Source organism: Neltuma alba, unplaced genomic scaffold, assembly GCF_004799145.2.
Source record: "Neltuma alba isolate B1F8T4 unplaced genomic scaffold, ASM479914v2 tig00005159_pilon, whole genome shotgun sequence".
Taxonomy (NCBI): Eukaryota; Viridiplantae; Streptophyta; class Magnoliopsida; order Fabales; family Fabaceae; genus Neltuma; species Neltuma alba.
Genome location: NW_021634002.1, coordinates 1 through 19949, shown reverse-complemented (window position 1 = coordinate 19949; position 19949 = coordinate 1). Strand labels below are relative to the sequence as shown.

General features: G+C 31.4%; 1 protein-coding gene and 1 pseudogene across 2 annotated transcripts; one reads left to right on the top strand and one right to left on the bottom strand.

Moving 5' to 3' along the window:
- Positions 1-11764: 11764 nt before the first annotated feature.
- LOC114746974 (probable trehalose-phosphate phosphatase 3) lies at positions 11765-16663 on the top strand (annotated as a pseudogene).
- Positions 16664-17377: 714 nt separating this feature from the next.
- On the bottom strand, positions 17378-19854 carry LOC114746959 (uncharacterized). 2 transcript variants are annotated; one of them, XR_003740332.1, is made up of 3 exons: positions 19306-19854; positions 18280-18991; positions 17378-17975 (listed from the first exon to the last, which is right to left on the bottom strand). XR_003740332.1 is itself a non-coding variant. In XM_028935237.1 (3 exons), the coding sequence occupies exons 1-3, from the start codon at positions 19543-19545 to the stop codon at positions 17972-17974; spliced, it is 834 nt and encodes a 277-aa protein (XP_028791070.1). In that variant the 5' UTR covers positions 19546-19854; the 3' UTR covers positions 17378-17971. The 2 variants fall into 2 exon arrangements, 1 of the variants encoding a protein (XP_028791070.1); XM_028935237.1 differs by having other exon boundaries at positions 18402-18991.
- Positions 19855-19949: the final 95 nt, after the last annotated feature.

Genomic DNA, 19949 nt, shown 5'->3' with positions numbered 1-19949 from the left:
CCAAACAAAAACTTAACAAAAACAGGATTAATCAAACAGTCAGAAAGCTTTTGGCACGAAGAATGACAACTACATTATTATTTCACTGGTCCTAAATAAACATTGACATAAAAAATTGGTGCAGTTAACGTAAGGCAACAAAACACCTCATTCGAATTTAAGTATTACCCATCAAGTCGCGAGTTCAAATCGGCGCTATGTTGAACCAAAAACACCTCATTTGAGTTTGCTTCATCTAAGTCGAATGTCTGAGTTCATTATTCACTTTGCACGAATAAGTGGATCCTCAACCACAGTTTTAAGATACTCTAAAGATTTCTTTTATCAAACAAAGAAATCAGTGTGCTCTAGTTCTCCATAACACTAGGCATTACAACTACACAACGCCTGAACATACGAATCATGTAATACTATCATAGCAACTGGCAATATCCCGCTGAGCGTCACGGAAATATTGAAAGTATATGTATGAACCAGATCTCAGCTGTTAACCAAGTCCTTAGCCTCAGCTGCTTTCATTAACAGCATTTGTCTCGTGTCCTCAAAAGTGAAACTTAAAATTAATAGTGAATAAATTTAAATGCCTTGATAGAACCCGAAAATCCGGGAAGCAAAAGGGGGAAACGAAGATCCAGTAAAGAGAACCTTACACTAAGTTCCTGAATCTCCAGCAGAAAGGAGAACGGAAACAAAATCACTATTTATCTCGGTGACTTCAGAAGCACCAACACCAAGTTTCAGGCTTTTAGCTAAGCAGCTTGAAGCTATGAATGTCTAACTGGTAAATAGAAAGAGAGATGAAATTTCAAAAGCTGCCGCCCGGAGAATTGGCCGGAGGTAGTGTAGGACAAAATGCTCCATGGTACTGAATAGCAACGAAGTTTAAGAGAGATATTTTCCGAGGGGTGGAAAATGATATGACATTTACAAATTACGCGAGATGTAGAAATAAGAATGGGGCTCATGAAATTACAGACGGTGAAGGTTGGCCAATTATGCAAAGGCAACTGAAAAGGGAGAGAAATTCGATCGGAGAGAAACAAGGAGGATCCGGATTTCCGAATGGGCGGGTTCAACCGAGCCTGTATATTGGGTTTCAACCCGAGTTTCAGACAAGGCTGAATGTGGGTTTTGCCTCTAGGCCCAATCGAAAATGTCCACGATTTTTGTAAGTCAAAAGAGGGGCCAAGGTCCAATTTTGGCATCTTATTTTTCAGGTGTAATTTTATCTATAATTTTTTAGGAATGTAATTTTACCCATTATCTTATTTTTCAACTGTAATTCTGTCTCCCATTTTTTTGTGCAATTTTATCTCTAATCTTTAGGTATAATTTTATCCTTTATGGTCAAAATTGCACTCAAAAAAATCGGGATCAAAATCATACCTAGAAAATAAAATTAAAGACAAAATTGTACCTTAGCCTGGAGAAAAAATCATATCGCAAGTTATTTTATTTTTGGCCAACGCATATCGCAAGTTATATATAAAATACACGAAACAATGTGTATGCAACTATGCATCTATAAATGTAAAATATCAGTTGCTCCTCAATTTTTTGGCCATCATATCTATAGGGCCTTGGCTTATCACTTAAAATAATCTTATCTAGCTTTCTTTGGCAAGTAAATAATTTTATCAAGTATTTCCTCTGATTCTTAATATAATAAACTAATTGAAAAGTTTATTACTATTTTAGTAATACAAGGCTTATATTTGGGAGAACCTAGGTACTACTTCTGATCCTAAATATAAGAACTTGCTGACTAATTTAAATAAATTAAGAAAATAAGTTAAGTTAGTTGTTTGTAATAAATAAGTATTGTCTTTCTTAAAATATTCTTTTTAATCAAATGTATTGGTTAGAACTATCATTATTAGAAGGACTACCTTAGGAAAAAATGAATAAATATTAGAGACAAAATAGATTTGGGTCTATTATTTAGGATCAAAATAAAAGTTAAACGAGGTATTATATTAAAAACAAGAGATAGGAGTAATTAAGAAAGATGATTATGTATTTTAGAATGACATGTCATATTTCTTATAACTAACTAATTTACCTACCTTTTTTAATCTAATCAAATTAGTTAAATAGATCTTATATTTGAAAAAAAATTATAAATTTGAGAGAAACCAAATTAATTTTTTTTTGTGATATTGAGATATTATATTTAAGATTAAAACAAATCATCCCCGAGCTCAGTCACCTGGGCCTCCTACTCAAAGTTTGTGTCGTTAGGGCGTGAGGGTGATTTGGGTTGGCATTACTCCATATTGCGAAAGTTGATAAAGAACTAAGCAGTAGTGGATGGAGCAATTGCACGCGCGTTATAGATTATAGAATCAGCTTTAATTAATTATCTATTAATTTGTTCGAAGAGAGAGTCCAGTCATATAAAGGGCACTTCAATGCACAAAAAAGGTTTAATATAATATAATATAATAGAGAGAGATGTGCTCAAAAGTTTCAATTTTTTACGTGCATGACTGATTTGGAACTCTATGCTCACAAAAGGCAATTTGCCAAATTGATTCGGATTCCCAACTTTTAATACCGGCACAAATATCATTTTCATTGTAAAATATTATTCTTTAATGATTTTTATTTGTTGTATCCTGTCACTCCTTTAAGGTGGATTTTAATTCAGCTGTATGTTAGTTAGAGAAGTTTTTATGTTTAGTCTTGTGTACTTTCCCATAAGTTCGTATCGGCGTATATAAGCTCGTCTTATGTGCACCATATTTCCATAGTTTTAATATGTGACAATTTCAAAAAATCAAATGAATGATAGTTTTTAATAATTATTTATAAAAATGTTTTTTGATTTTTATTTTAATATTTTTGAATATTTATATTGAAAACTGCTCATAAATGCATGCAATAAACATGAATAATTTTAAAAAATAATAAAAGACAGAATAAATTAGAAGCCTTGTATTACTAAAATAGTAGTAAAATTTTTAATTAGTTTATTATATTAAGAATTAGAGGAAATACTTGGTAAAATTATTTACTTTGCAAAAGAAAGCTAGATAAGATTGTTTTTAAGTGATATTAAGGACTAAAATCAACTCAATAATTAAGTCATATATTAAATACTAGAATTGTATTTCTCTTAATTGCACATATATTAAAGAAAATTTTTTATTAATAAGATGATTTCTAATAAATGACTCAGGGGTTGTCTTAAAAAAAACATTACACTTCTTACAAATAACTTATTCAACTAATTTTTTTAATTTACTAATCAGTTATATAACTCTTATATTTAAAATATGAGGGAATATCCTATATTTGGATTTTAATTTGCAATGATTAAAACGCACATTGAAAGAGCTGCCTCATATTAGAATGACCCAACAAACCCCTAAACCGTGATTTATCAATGGGTATGTAGTATCAAATGTGTGATATGTTGATATTAAAAAAGTAATATTGATGTTAAACTAAGTCAAAAAAGTTCAACCAATAAACAATTGAGCATTACCTTGACCAGGTTAAAAAATAGAACACACGCGTGGGCACAAAAAAAAAATTCAGGAGGACCAATTACTGAGAAAGCATTTTAATATTTTTAATTATTATTTTTTTGGTACAAATTTTTAACTGTTGTTTAGTATAGCTTAGGAAAGTTCAGTGACCTGAAAAGGGCAAAGCAACTTCCTTCTTAGTTCTTGGATTGTGGGGTCTGTCCGCTTAATACTCGTTAAGCGACTCTCTTTATCGGCTACAGCATAGTTATAAACTAATTAAACCACATCAACTTTTCAATGTGATTAATTTAAGAATTACGTTTTGTTATGATAAATTTAGTACTCTATAGTACTATCTCTGGTCCTAATTATAAGAATTAGTTGACTAATTTGAGGAAATTAAGAAAGTAAGTTGAGTTAGTTATTTGCCCTAAATAGGTACTCCTTCGGTCCTTAATATAGGACCCAATTAGAAGGTTGATCTTGGTCCTAAATATAGGACCCCTTTCTCATATTTTTTCATTCTTTCCTAAATTACCCCTATTAGATAATTAAATACCACAATAATACTCATTATTCATTAATAATGGTAGTTCTCGCTAATGTACATGATTAGTAATGATATTTTCAGAAAAATAACATCTATTTATTATAAATAACTAATTTAGCTAAATTTCTTAATCTACTCAAATTAGTCAACTAGCTCTTATATTAAAGATCGGGGATAGTATTTTTTTAGAAAATAGTCATTGTAGTAGTTGCACGTGTTAAAAATTCTGTTAAATAATAGTTCTAGCTAATACATATTACTAGCAATAGTATTTTAGGAAAGATAACACCTCTTTATTATAAATAACTAACTTAACAAATTTTTTAAATTTATTTAAATTAATCAACCAGTTCTGATCAGGTTTGTGGATGAGAAGTATTTTCACACCTTTTGAAAATTGTTACGGACAAGGGGGGAACATTGCCATTAACAAATAGCGATAGAAATTTATAAGATCTCGTACTTCAATTACTCTTTTTTTAAAAAAAAAAAATTGGTTTTTAAATTAAAGTTTTCGAACTTTCAGATTAATTCATAGTACGTTTGGATACTTAGGCAGAAGTTTCTTAATATGGAGAATCGGTCCAAAGTTCACAAGAAACTATCACATCCTATATGATATTATGATCGGACGGTGCGTGAGCCAGGAGAATTTGGACGACGTTGGTACTGGAGGAGGCGAGTTAACCAGACTTGAATTTTTTTCAAATGTCAGTTTCTTTTTAAAAGTGTAAACCGAGGGTATTTTGGGATATCTATATTTATTACCTAACTTAACTACCATCCTTAATTTAATCAAAATAGTCAAAAGGGTCCTATATTAAGAACCGGAGGAGTATTACAATATCCTTGCTAATCAAATGTATTAGCTAGAACTACCATTGTTAGAATGACTACTTTAGAAAAAAATATATAAATATAAGAGACAAAGTAGATTGAGGTGTTATATTTAGGACCAAAATAAAAGTCAAATAAGGTCTTATATTAAGAATCGGAGGTAGTATGACCTATTAAATCAATGCATTATAATTCTGATATAAAAAAAATAATTATTGCTCTCAATATTTGATTGATCTCTTACAAAGTCTTGTATTTTACATATATACATACACACACATATATATATATATATGGATAGTTATATATGTGATTTAGAGGGTTGGGGTAGGCAATAACGCCTCAGATTACAAGTAGGATTAAAGATGCGACATGCCAACTACAATTAATAGTTACATGATTTGTTGGTGAAATTACATTAAATTATTTTTACTATTATTAATTGTTATAAGGCTGTAGGTTTTTTTTTAATAATGCATGAAACTAAAATTACTTAATCTTTTCACTGGTAACATAAAAATGCACGTCCTTTGGCAAACATGAGTCACTAATTAGCAGCGTTTTTCTCGTCGATTGAAGACTACATATATTCTATTAGCCTTGAAGTTATAAATTAGGTGCAATTAAAAAGTTGAGAGAAAATGGCTTAAATTAATTAATTAGCTAGTGAGGAATTTATAATATGCTGACTAACAACCCAATTAGGTAAATGTCTATTTCATGGCGCAGATGGTTTAATATTTATAGTCTTTTTGGGATAACCAATATTTTCGAGGTCCATTATTTGACGGGACATGTGTTTCAGTGACACAGATTTAAGTAATCAAAAGTTTAAAACAAAAGCAAAAGAAAATTAATAAAAAAAGAGACACATAAAAAAAAATATATTATCATCCTTTGTATTGCTTTTCTCGTTCACTTACCCTAAAAAAAAATATTTTCCTTGGGAAAACTTAATTTCGTAAAGCGTAACGAAGTTGGGATTTGTCTCTAAATGTCACTATAGTCAAACAGCATAAACCAAAAATAGTCGTACTTTAATTTTGAAAAACAAAAAACAAAAATAACACTCTGAACTTAGAAATTTTAAAATAGTCATTTGAATTTACAAAATCCTAATTTAATCACAAATGACACATCTCACATTTATAAATTTACTGAAATAATCATATTGCCTTTCATTTTATTTATTGTTTTTTAAAAAATCAAAGCCTCCACTAGCCAGCCAGTCACCCGCACCGGCAGCTGTCACCGAAACTCCAACAACAAGCCGACAATTGGTCGCTAGAGTTTCGACAGTCAGAAACAATTTTTTTGAAAATTTTTACAATTTCAGTATAACGGTTAACTACTTTTGTAACATTATTAATAATTTCAATATAATAATTAACAACAAGTTTTTTGAGAAATTCAACAATTGGTCGTCCAAGCTCCGACAGCCGAAAACAATTTTTTTGAAAATTTTTACAACTTTAGTGTAATGGTTAACAATTTTTGTAACAATATTAATAATTTTAGTATAGCAATTAAAATAGGTGTTCTTAAAAATTCAAAAACTAACATTTTTACAACTTCAATAATACCGTTAATAAGTTCCGTAATCCTATTAAAAACTTTGGTATAGCATTTAATAACAAGTTTTCTTAAAAATTCTAAAAAATGGTATTTTTACAACTTTAGCAACTTATTTTATGAAATTTTTTACAACTTCCGTATAACGGTTAACAATTTTTGTAACGTTATTAATAATTTCAGTATAATAGTTAACAACAGATTTTTCAAAAAATTTAATAATTGGTCACCGAAGCCCTAGCAACCGAAAACAATTTTTTTTGAAAATTTTTACAATCTCAGTATAACGGTTAATAATTTCTGTAACACTTTTAACAATTTCAGTATAGCAGCTAACAACAAGCTTTTCAGAAAATTCAAAAAGTAACATTTTTATAACTTCAGTAATGCCGTTAACAAATTTTGTAACTCTATTAACAACTTCAGTATAGCATTCAACAACAGGTTTCCTTAAAAATTCAAAAAAATGACATTTCTACAATTTTAACAACTACTTTTAAAAAAAAATTTACAATTTCAATATCGCAGTTAATAACTTTTGTAACAATATTAATAACTTCAATATAGTAGTTAACAACATATTTTTCAGGATATTTAAAAACTAGTATTTTTACAACTTCAGTAATGTTGTTAACAAATTCAAAAACATGTTGTTAACCGCTATACTGAAATTATTAATAGTGTTATAAAAGTTGTTAACCATTATACTGAAATTGTATAAATCTTCAAAAAAATTATTTCCGGCTGTCAGAGCTCCGGCAACTAATTATTGAATTTTCTGAAAAATTTGTTGTTAACTACTATACTGGAATTATTAATAGCGTTACAAAAATTGTTAACTATTATAATGAAATCATAAAAAAAATTTAAAAAATTGTTTTCTTTCCGGCCGCCAGAGCTCCAGCGACTAATTGTCAACCAATCGTCGGAGCTCCGGTGACAGTCACCACTATTGGCATCGGAGCTCCGACGACCGGCCGACTAATGGAGGTTTTGATTTTTTTGAAACAATAAATAAAATGAAGGACAATATGATTATTATTGTAAATTTATAAATGTTAAATTGGTCACTTATGACTAAATTGGAATTTTGCAAATTCAAGTGACTATTTTAACATTTTCAAGTTCAATTGTCATTTTTATGTCTTTTTTTTTTTTAGTTTTTCTCATGGCTACTTCGACAATCCCGTCGGCGTCAAAATACCAAAAGACTTTTTTTAAAAAAAAAAAGTAACACATGTAAAAGGCCACCGCCAATGTAAATAATTATATATACATTCCATTATTATATTCTGAATGCTCTTTTTAGGAGAAGAATAATAATAAAGATTTAATCCTCAAAGCATCCACTTTATTAATGGGAAAATAAGTGAATTCCCACAAAGTAGCACCTATATGGTTTTAAAATATAATTTATACTATAAAATGGATCTTATATTTATTATTTAGGGACAAAGGAGTACATCCATATATGATTGGACAATACGTAAAATTAAATTTTAATTAATGAAAGCAGAGTGAGAAACTTAGAAAGTGATAAGTAGTTATAAGCTCTCTAATAATCATTCGTAATACAAACACTTTCTTCAAACAAGAAGTTTAAGAATAAATACATGCACTATATACGATGCAAAGATCATAAGAATTGATATTTTGTTGTCATAATCTATCAATTAAAAATATTTAACAGTCATATACACAATTTGCCTTTTCAATTTCACCCCCCCCCAAAAAAAACTCTATATATCTTCTAGATCCCCAGTGGATATAAAGGGAACGTTGATATTGGTAGATGAATAATAGTACTCCGTCACGCATGCAATTTTCTTTTATAGGCACAAATATTTTTTTATTAAAAACAATCATATTTAAGGCACTCGAGTATCAAATATGAGTATCACTTTTAATAAAAATTCAAATATTAATCCCGTTAACATCACGCAGGCAAATTGGTATAATGCGAAACTACTTAAAATTGTTGGGACGCAAGTGCTAATTAAAAATTAAAAAATCAGTTAAATAGCTTGAAGGTACTTTCACCGTCTTTACTTCAAATAAATTATTAATGGGTCCCATTTATAGTGGCCGCTGGTTGGATTATATGCGTCAAAATTAAGTGTGTGGGGTACGCCTCGACGTTGTTGTTTCGAAGTCTTGCTTTTTAAAACGTGTTCGGATCAAAGAGTCAAGCTATAACATAGTTTTTCTTATATTGTTCACTTTAATCAATGTCGTGTTCATTATATGATGTTTTGTCAGAATACTGAAGGCATACTATATACTACCTGCAGTATTTAACACAAGACTTTATTTAATTTTCATTTTAATCCTAATTATAAGATTTTAATTTTGTCTTTTATATTTATATATTTTTTCTCAAGATAGTTCTTCTAATAATGATAGTTCTAGCCAATAGACTTGATTAATAAGGATATTTGAGAAAAAACAATATATATTTATTACAAATAACTAACTTAATTTATTTTCTTAATCTCCTCAAATTAATTAACTAATTATTATAATTAGTACTAGAGGCAGTAGTTAATAAAGTAAGCTTCTTTGTCTAAATTAAGATAACTTTTTTTTAATTTAATTCCCACTCATTTGTTTTTTATATCTTTTCTTTTTGTCACTTCATTTTCAAAATCTTCGATCTTTTGGAGTGCGGCTGTGAACTTTTAATCGTGAATTTAACTGTTAACTGATTAAGAGGAGCACTACTTAGATGGAACTTTTCTTCTGGTGGCTACAATTAGTTGCAACTTGAAGCCATATCTTCCATAATATTATAAGTGGAACTTTAATTGGTTCGCATTAAAAAATAATTAGTCGGAACCAGAAAAGTTAGCCTCACTGCAACAAAAGAATCGCCTGAATGCAATCTAAATATTTGAAGCACAATATTTTATTTTATTAGTACAACTTCCTCTAAGTTATTATATAATATATTGAATAATATGCTGCTAGCGTTAATATTGTAGTGCATTATTTGTTGCCATCATATTATTTTAGTGCGTTATTTGTCTCATTGTTGAACATAAGAATGTTGTAATTTGTATAAAAATATTACTCATCATAAATCACGAATAATATAATTAATTTTTTAAATTATATGCAACACATATAAAACTCATACTCCTCCAGTATTAAGAGCTTTTTAACTAATTTGATTAGATTGAGAAAGTTAGGCAAGTTAGTTAATTATAAGAAATATGACATGTTTTTTCTAAAATACCATAATCATCTTCATTAATAGCCTCCCTCTCTCTTCTATTTGATTACAGTTGAGAGAGTTCCTATAGGGATAATTTACGAAAAATAATAAATATAAGAAATAGATCCTATATTTAGAACTAAAATCAATTCAATAATTAAGTCTTATATTAAGGACCGTAAGAGTACTTGTTATATGATTTCTGTATCATGCGTCTGCAATCCTATTGAGTAAAATTCTTGAAGGATAAGCATTGATTAATTTTCAAATAAAAAAAAAATTTTAAAATCTTTTCAAAGTTGCTAGCCCTGGTAATCTTATTCTTCTTTTTCTTCAAAGCCAAAACCGAATTAAAGTATGGCTAAAGTATATTTTTAGTCCTTTAACTTTACACAATGTTTCATTTTGATCCTTTAACTTTAAAAAGTAAACTTTTAGTCCTTTAACCCAAAAACTATTAACAAAAAATAATGATATTGAGTTCTTAAATATTGATAAAATATTACTAAATGCTAATATATTATGTTTAATTTTCAAAATAACCATGATTATTACAAAAAATCATCATTTAAGAGTACTAATTTTAGGATTAAAAGACTAAAAGTATACTTTTTTTAAAAAAAGATCAAACAGAAACTTCACATAAAGTTAAAGGATCAAATGAATACTTTAACCATTAAAGTATTAATAATATGGCATCTCAAGAAATGTCGAATTTTATAACCAAAAGTTCCTTGGCCATTCGTACTGTAAGCATTTAGATCACTAGTTTTTGTGGTAACCTGAGCACAAAGCTTCAATTTAAAATTCATTTGTCTCACGATAAATGGTGAATATTAGTTAAATTTTATCTTTTACATAAATTAATATTATGTAATGAACTTTTTTCACCGTATACCACCCAAGTTCATCCAACCTAAATTGTGCTCTCACCACTAATAGATATTATATAACTGAAAATTATAATCCACTTGAACAGACTCTCATTGGATGTAACAATTTTATGCGTGTGTGTGTGCGCATAGATATATAGAGACACTGCAGAAAAACAATCTCTTTTTTGTACTACAGAAAAACAATTTGAACCACGCTGCTAATGCTAGAGATGGATGGATTATGATTAAATCATGGGAGATTATAGGAAGTGGTGTTCATTTTAAAAGACCTTTGAAAAGTTTTAAGAACTTAAACACGTATTAATATATCTATATATATATATGTACCAGCTTCTTTAATATATGAGAAATTAAATCTAATGCCATTAATTAATATCAACGCATCTACATAATACATCCATGTCAATGTACTTATCCACAATTATTTTTGTCGGATATTTGCATGCAAAATCAACCTTAATTATTCTCAAATCTCAAAGGTATATTCTTGTGATCTCCAATACTTGATTTCCTTCCTTCCAAGTACTTCCTCATGTGAACAATTTAGCCAATTCTAGTATTGAAATGACAAACTAGATTAAGTTTGAAGTATACGTATAACATACTATCTATTATTTATAAATAGTAACTTTTTGTATGAATTTTATAAGTACATGATTAAAATGATTAATTTTTTTTTTGGTTTTTTTAGTTTTACAAAAATTTGACTTCCCATTTCAAATAAACTGTAATGATTAAAGTTACGTATTTATCTTGTAAACTCTATTCGACATATTATTTAATACTGAATTCAAAGTCAGCGAGCTTAGATTGATAAAGTTGGGGTGTTAACTTTAATCAGAATATGGAAAAACCAAAAGAGGAAAAATTGAATGCTTCCTTTGAAACTAAATGGACCAAATTAAATCAAAACTTTAATGAAGTTTGAGGGACCTCGATCTAGAAGCTGTGTTAACTATAAATAATAAAAAATATAAAAGCCAATGAAAACAAAACTGAAAAGAAATAACCAAAAAAAAAAAAAGTTCCACCGCTGAATACAAACAACAAATGACAGATTGCCACATATATGTGTATTTGTATGTTGTGTGTGTCTCTCTCTCTATATATATATCTATATCATGTGCATGTGTCTATGGCCCGATATTTTCTCTTGTCTTTTCCCATCGATGTGTCTTCTTCTTCTTTTTTTTCTTCTTTTGAGTCTGCCTGTTTTAAAGCCTGTGTGTTGGCGCCATAGCTCAAACTCACTTAAGTTTTGAGTTTGTGTTGTTCAGTCACTACGACTGTCTCTGATACACACTTAACTGGATTCCCATTGTAAGTCTCCTTCTCTACTCAATTCCTTCATCTTTTTTCTATGATACTTCGTCCTCGTTTTCATCAATTCCTCTTATTTCTTATAGCCATGAAAATACCAGTGCTAGCTAGTTATCAGTATTACACATAAAAGGTTTAATATTAACTATCTGTTTCTCTTCTCTGTCCTTCTTTCTGCTATATTGCTTGCTCCATGTCTTTGGTTTATGTGTTTTGCTGTTTTCTCTTAGTTTTTGTGTTCAGTTTTACACAAAAGCTTCATAGATTATTTGTGCTTGCTTCATACCCGAAACCTGATGAAATCAACATGGTCTCTGCAAGATTTCTTTTCCTTCTTCCATTGTTTAATTTTCTGGCCATTCTTTTAATTTCTTTGCTTCCTTTTCTTTTTATCCAGTCAAGTTCTTCATTTTCCTCACAGATATCTTGGCGTGGTTTTTATCACAATTAGGCACAAATATATCTCATAACACAATTGGGAAACAGTGTTGGTTGGGTATGTTCTCATCATAATATGCTGATTTATTTCTTTCTTCAGCTTTATGTGTTTTTTTTAGAGCTTTTTGTCCGGATAGAACATATGCATGCAGGATCGAAGCCTAAAAAATAAATTGTATTGTTTATATATAGCTTGTAAATGAATAATGCAGCTTGTTATAAATTATATATGTTGATGATTATATAAAAAATGTTTGGTGTTATCTCATTAATATTTATTTATCATATATTTCAACTCTTTATAAATACAAATGAGTTGTCTATATATATATGTACATGTTCGGTGTACATATATATATATATATATATATATATTATTTCGACATTGTTATCTTAGAGAGATATTTATATGTAGAATCTTATTGGTTATATAGATCTGGTGTTTCCTAATTATTAAAACGTTGAATAACACATTTCTATATCAATGATTGATATTTATGCACTTAACTTTCTAAAATGTAACATGCACTTCAGATATTCATATACGTATTTTTTGTACGTCTAAAATTTAGAAAACTTTAAATGTCGTTATATCGGTTAATTACGACGCAAATTTTGGCAGATAAAGGACTCACAATTGGAAGGAATGGTTTGCTAATACCTCGAATTTCATGCTTTTTCGGCTTATTTTAATTGAAAGGAATGGGTTTAATAATTTATATAAACACAAATTGGTTCCTATATATATATATATATATATATATATTACAGTTTCAAAACGCACACAAGAGAAATGAATATATATATATATATAATATATCTCTGTATTTTTTCTTTGCTTTGGTGGGCGGCGATCAATATATTTTATACATGCTGCGGTAACAGCAAACAAGAATATATGTGCCCTAAAGATCGCAAAATCTTTTTTGTCACAAAAGATAATATATATATAATAGGGAATACTTTCAAGTAACTGATCTTTCATAGAGAAAGATCATAATAAGCTTTTATTTTAATTCCTCTTTAGTGGAATTCATAGTCCCTGTCTACATAATAATGTCTCTTTCACAACTTTTATGTATCAACCACCACTCTCTAGGGCCTCCATTTTATATTTTGCCTGCTTCTTTTATATATTTCTTAGTAGTTTGCTTTGTTCTATGTATACTCCTTTTCTTTCCTTTTCTTTTTCTTGCTTTATATTATGTATAGTCAAACAAGTTATTATTAAAATATCTTCAACGTTGTTCTTGCCAAATTTTTTTAAAAAAATTTTAATTTGTGTCTATATATGATTGTTGATTTTAAAAATTATCCAAAAAAGATCAAAATTTTAGATTAAGACTTGAAGTTTGTTGGGGTTCCCCTAAATTATAAAGAGTCTAAAGAATGAGTTTTGTGGATAATACCACTTAATATAAGTTTTATGTTTTATGATTAATGATTAGTTTTGAGAAAAAAAATTATTGAGAAGAGAGAATTGGACAATTGGAAGAATCAATAATCACGAGATACAATCTTAATTTAAGTAACTGCCCTTGGCTGGTCATCATAAGAAGAATTTCTCATAATCAAACAATGCGAAGGTAAATTACTCTTTTGATGTTGATAGGAGAATAATCCTAACAGATAAATGTATGAAAATCAAACAATAATAATAAATGTGGAAGAATAAAAATAAACTACGATCTGTATGACTTGTGTTTCTGAATAAAAATGGGATCTAATATTGCGGAGAGATTGTTTGGATTTGAAGAGCTAAGACTGAATTACATACAGGTCTCTCTGCAAGATTCTATTCTGAAAGCTGCGATGGGATTCGAACCTCAGTCATCAGCTTACTCGAACCTCGACTCAATCCTAGTACCTGAGCTGCAAGACAATGAAGAAGCAATTTTGTGTTCCTACACTTCATGGCTAGTAAGCTCCTAAACTTGCTCTCACCCAATCAATCATCCATCTCAGAATTCTCATTTAATAAGAAAAAATCTATCTCTTATTTCTCTTCAGTATTCTTTCTGTTCATGGTTTTCTCTTTAAAGGAATTTCTTTACATGATATGCATATGGATTTGATGGTATAATTAGTTCAGAATATAAGCTCGGGTCATATTAAGTATTATTTTTATTTGCGGCCGTAATATCAATGTATTTGAATTAAATACCCTTGTGTTTGCTCATGGCTAAAATTGCCGAGTATTAGCCTCTCTCTATGGTTTTTCTGAGTTACTTGCGTGTGAAGTAATCCTATGCTGTGGGGCTACCAGGAAAAGCATCCCTCTGCATTGGACAAGTTTGAGGAAATGATGAGCATTGCTAAAGAAAAAGAGATTGTTGTGTTTTTGGACTATGATGGAACTCTCTCTCCCATTGTTGATGACCCCGATCGCGCTGATATGACTGATGCTGTAAGTGCTTTCCATGTCAGCAAGCAACACCATATCATCAGTGCCATTTTTGACAGTTACAAGTTTTCAAAGAAACTGAGAATATACAAGTCTTCGTTTAGAGTTAATGCTTTTAAAAGTTGAAGCGATTAATATTAATTTACATTTTAGACTATTTCTGTTGCTTCGATTTCCTCCTCACTTTACATTTTACAAACATAAATGATTTTGCAGATGCGCACAGCAGTAAATGAAGTCGCTTGCTGTTTTCCTACTGCAATTGTCAGTGGAAGGAGTAGACAAAAGGTGTGGTTAAAAATTGTTCATACAGTACTCAGACATCTTATTTGAAGCCTGCAAGATTTTCTTCCAGTTTTCTAGCTCTTATTTACAATTCAAAATATTAACTTTGACACGTATAGGTACGTGAATTTGTGAGGTTGAGAAATGTCTATTATGCTGGAAGCCACGGGATGGATATCTCAACCCCAAAAGGCTCTTCGAAATCTGAAGATCAGAAACATGAGACCAAGGCTGTTGATGAAAAGGTTCCTTAAAGTTTACCTTTTTACCTACTAGGCTCTTCAAAGGATACTTGTTTTGTTCTATGCGTTTTTTTTAATAAGATTTCCCTTTCTAGGGTAACCAAGTAGTTCATTTTCATCCTGCAGAAGAATTCCTGCCAACTATCAAAGAGGTAATTTCCCTTTTCCGGTTTTAAAATAACAAGAACAGATTGCGTTCATCTTTTGAAGTTTAACCTACCTTACCGCAATGTACGAATCTGAAACAGATAATTCAGGTTCTGAAAGAAAATGTTCCAAGAGTAAAGGGGTCCAAGATAGAGGACAATATGTTCTGCATCACTGTACACTACAGGCTTGTGAAAAATGAAAAGGTGACAACACTACTCAGACTACCAGATCTTAATACTAGTTCAGATGCTAATATTGTTGCTTTCAAATGATAGGAAGTTGGTATTCTCAGAAAGATGGTGGAGTCTATTATGGAAGCTTACCCCAATTTTCACATATCAGGAGGAAGAAAGGTATATTCAACTCTTCAAGCAGTCATTCTATGCTTTGAAAACTATTTTTAAGAACATGCAGATAAAAATTATTGGATTAATCATTCATAAATAATAAAGCATTCTATGGTTTTCCCAACTCTTGCTCAGGTCATAGAGATACGCCCAAATATAAGTTGGGATAAAGGCTGTGCCGTGCAGTATTTGCTTGGCACTCTTGGCTTTGATAGCTTTGACAAGATCATACCACTGTACATAGGGGATGATACAACTGACGAAGACGCTTTTAAGGTATGCTTTTATTATCTTTTTAATTTTATAGGGGTGTTTTAAACTTGTTACAATCCCTAGTTGAAAATATCTTTGTATCCTCTAGAATACCCTAAAGAAATATGGAGCAAGTAAATCTTAAGTCGTAAGCTTGAGATAAGGGAATTTAACATGTGGATGACTGCAGGTTATAAGACGCATTGGACAAGGTTTTCCGATCATTGTTTCTTCAAAAGCTAAGGAGACCAAAGCTTCTTATTCTCTGCGCGATCCTGATGATGTTTATCTTTCCTAATGCGTCTTGCTAAGTGGAGGAAAAGCTTGTTATAAGAGCTAAAGCAAATTGACAAGCTTCAGAAGAAGTTATGCAGATAAAAGTAAAACTAGGCTAAATTGCTTGTGCTTTCTGCATACTGAGAGAACGGCAGCCATAGGGGTTTGACACTAACTGGGAGGCATGCTATATAAAGAAGAAACGAACATGAAAGATTGCTAGGTTTTAGGAAAAGTTTTAAGATTTTGTTTCTATTTGTGTAAAGAGGGTAACAACTAAGAAGTTGTCGTAGGCATATATAAAACCATTGAGAGCTTAAGAGGTCGGATACTTGGATGCTTTGCTCCAATACACTAATGGACTACGTAATACCGTTGCAAGGGAATTCTTGTTCATCCGTTTTCATATTTTATTTTTACTGATGTCTTTCACCAATTGACAGAATTGCAGTTCAAGTCTCATTTGACAATCTTCCGTACCAAAAACGAAATATCTAAAACAGTACCAGAAATTCCATTTAGCATATGTATTCAAGAAAACATTTTGCAACCAACAAAAGAGAAAAAAGAAATCAACTCCTTCTACAAATCATATCTACTCTTTCCTCCTATTCTTAATGTAACAACTACTTAATTAATGTAAATTATCAATGAAGTTAGACAAACTAATTAATTATAATGAATGTGACTTGATCCCTATAAAATACACCTTATAAAATACATGGGTGTATTTGAATTATTGTTGATGGAGTATTAATAAAAATAATTTGAAAAAAATGACAAAATATGAAAGACACAGCAAACTAACATCTCATATTTAAAACCAAAATTAACCCAATTAGTTCTTAGATTTAAGACAAGAGGAAATACAAGAAATAGAAAAGAAGCAGCGTCCAAAAAAACAAAAAAGAAAAAGCCTCCATACTTCTCACACAAAAAAGAGGAAATGGTGTTTAAATAACTAGACTTGAGACGAAAAAACAATATCTATTCAACTCATAACTACACTTGAGAGGAGCAGCCTAGGAATGATATCGTAAATGAACAGAACAGGCATGAAAAGAATATGACAAACCTGGCAAAGCAAAAGAAAACTGAAAAGAAGTTGGGACTGGAGAAACGTGGGTTTAAATGACGTATTATTAACTTCTGATATTGTTACTGCTACAGTGTAAAAGGCGCTATGAGGATTCGACGAAGATCTAATGCATCCTCTAAAACAATATCCTACTCCACTGTCATGGAGTGTGGCTGGGAAAAAACCTGTAACTAGGTAAGAAGAGATATCTAAATTCTGAACCTAAAGGCCACTTTTCTACACTGATACTGTTACAACTGTATCAACCTTCAATGGCAAACTAATCACCAAGTTAGGCATCCCTCTTTTGTCACCGTGGCTTCATCCTTTGAACAAGGTGTTAGGCACAAATATAAACGAAGGTGGTTAATAGCTTGGTAAGTGTACATGATGCAACATCTGAGCCACAAGAGAGGCAACTTTCACATGAAAGATCGACTATGATTCGAACAAATAAATCTTCCCACTCAACTGTGGGATGAGAACATGAATGATGCCTCATTGAGGGTAGTTTTCTCATTGTAGTTTTCTCCACTCAACTTGTCTCCCAGGTCCTAATAAGGAGGCAGAATACCATCCTCCTCTTTCAACCTCGAATTGCTCCTTGGCCGCTGATCTGGCAAAATAATCAAGTTCACCTGGAACGAAGAGGTTAAGACATAAATAAATATCACTGACGTGAAAACTATGATTAAAAATATAAGCTTTAACATAACCAATATGTATCATCACCAGGTAAATTCATAAGTAACACATCTACAAGTAGAGTAAGAATTCACAAAAATTACGTGGATCCAGCTAATTTTCAGAGCTGTCAGATATATAGGTGTTTGCCATTGGGTTTTTTGATAAAACATTCCATGTGTACCATTTTTCCAATTAAGAACCTTACCATTGGCTGCCAGTTCCATTGTCAAAAATTCATTCAAAAAAAAAACTCACCTAAAAACTGGACACGAGTTTTGCGGTCATGCGACCATTTCATTATTGCATGGTCTTAGACTTCTTTGACTATTCTCTTTGGTCCTATCCAGTAAAAGGCATGAGCAGATGGGGTAAGCTACCTTGAGAGGTGGGGTGAAGAGGGTTGATCTGGTGAGGATCGATGAGCAGAACCTCCATGAAACCTTTGCTCCTCAAACGCTCCACCAGATCCGCTTCCCTCATTTAGTGATACTTCATGAACACCTGAGAAACCCATAGATCCAAAAGATCCAAACTCCAGGTGTTCTGCTGGTGAACTGTAGCCAGCATTATGCTGGTAAGGGTACAGCATCACAACTGATGGCATTGCCGGTCCATTTGATGAGACCCCACTGGGGTTCATGCCAGGCAGAGAATACATCCCATATGCCACATTGGAAGAAGTGTTCTGTGAGGAATTTGAGCGTACGGGACCATTCTGAGTGTGGTAAGACATAGAGGAGTCATGTCTATGCGACCGCCATGGCCTTTCAGCTCGGCTCTCACTTGTTGCCAACCTCTCTGGCTTTGAGTTTGGCCTCTCAGTTTGGAAGCGATTATGACCACGTCCAGTTGCTCGCATCTTTGAACTCATGTTCCAGTTTCCTTCCCTGTCACCATGGTGTTCACCTCTCTCATAGTTGTAATTTCCCCTTCGGTTTGCAGATTGTCGGTCTCGAGCAGAGACTTTCTGAAGTAAATGAACAGAAGCCATAATAATATAGAATGTCAAAATAGAAGGACCATAAGTAGGCAGTAACATATCTAATATGCAATTTGTCCAAAAACTAAATGCATAGGATTGCCTGTATGCTTGGCTGATTAATAAAAGAATTAAAAATTTTCACTAGCTTAATATTTATATAAAATAATGGCTTCTATTTTCCTGAACGGATATTATTGGAGTTGTAAGTGTTCTTGGGCTTCTTCAATTATATTTTAGACGTGTGTTTGTATAAGAAATGCACAGAACAACTTATTAAAGTTCTTGGAGACGTATCTTACAGGATTTGGCAGGTATGTTCCAGTGCCACTTCGATATCGTGGCATCTCATCCGCAAAACGTTGGTAAATATTGGCAGGTCTGTTCAAAACCGACTGAAGAGGGGCAACAGGAACTAGTTGTGGCCCATAGTTCATAAACTGAGCAAAAAGATTCATGTTAGTTGAAAGAGGTCTTCCAGGACCATCCCAAGGAAAACGACCCTGCAAATAAACAGGAGGCACAGGTGAAGGATGGATCATTGAAGATGGATGGCGTGAGTTTTGACAAAATCGCCCATATTGCAAATTTTGCCAATGGCTCGCAAAGTCACTGTTAAGAATGTCAGACTTGTGCTCTGATGACTCAAAAACAGCCCTTCTAGTAGAATTAGGAGGACTTGACACCTCAGGCTGCTCATACCCCTCAGATGAATCAAATTCTGACCAGAATCACTGTTATCCATCAATTCTTCCCCATTATTGCTTGTTGATGTGTCAGAAGTTCCTGACTCAGTCGGAAAATTATATACTGGAAGCATAGTAAAAAAGGGTACAGGTGGCCCTGTAGGATAAAAATGCAAATGGAACAACCCAGAATTATCAACTGCCCTTGGCGAGAACCTGCTCCTAAAAGAACTGGATTTATAGGTATCGGTGAATCTGAT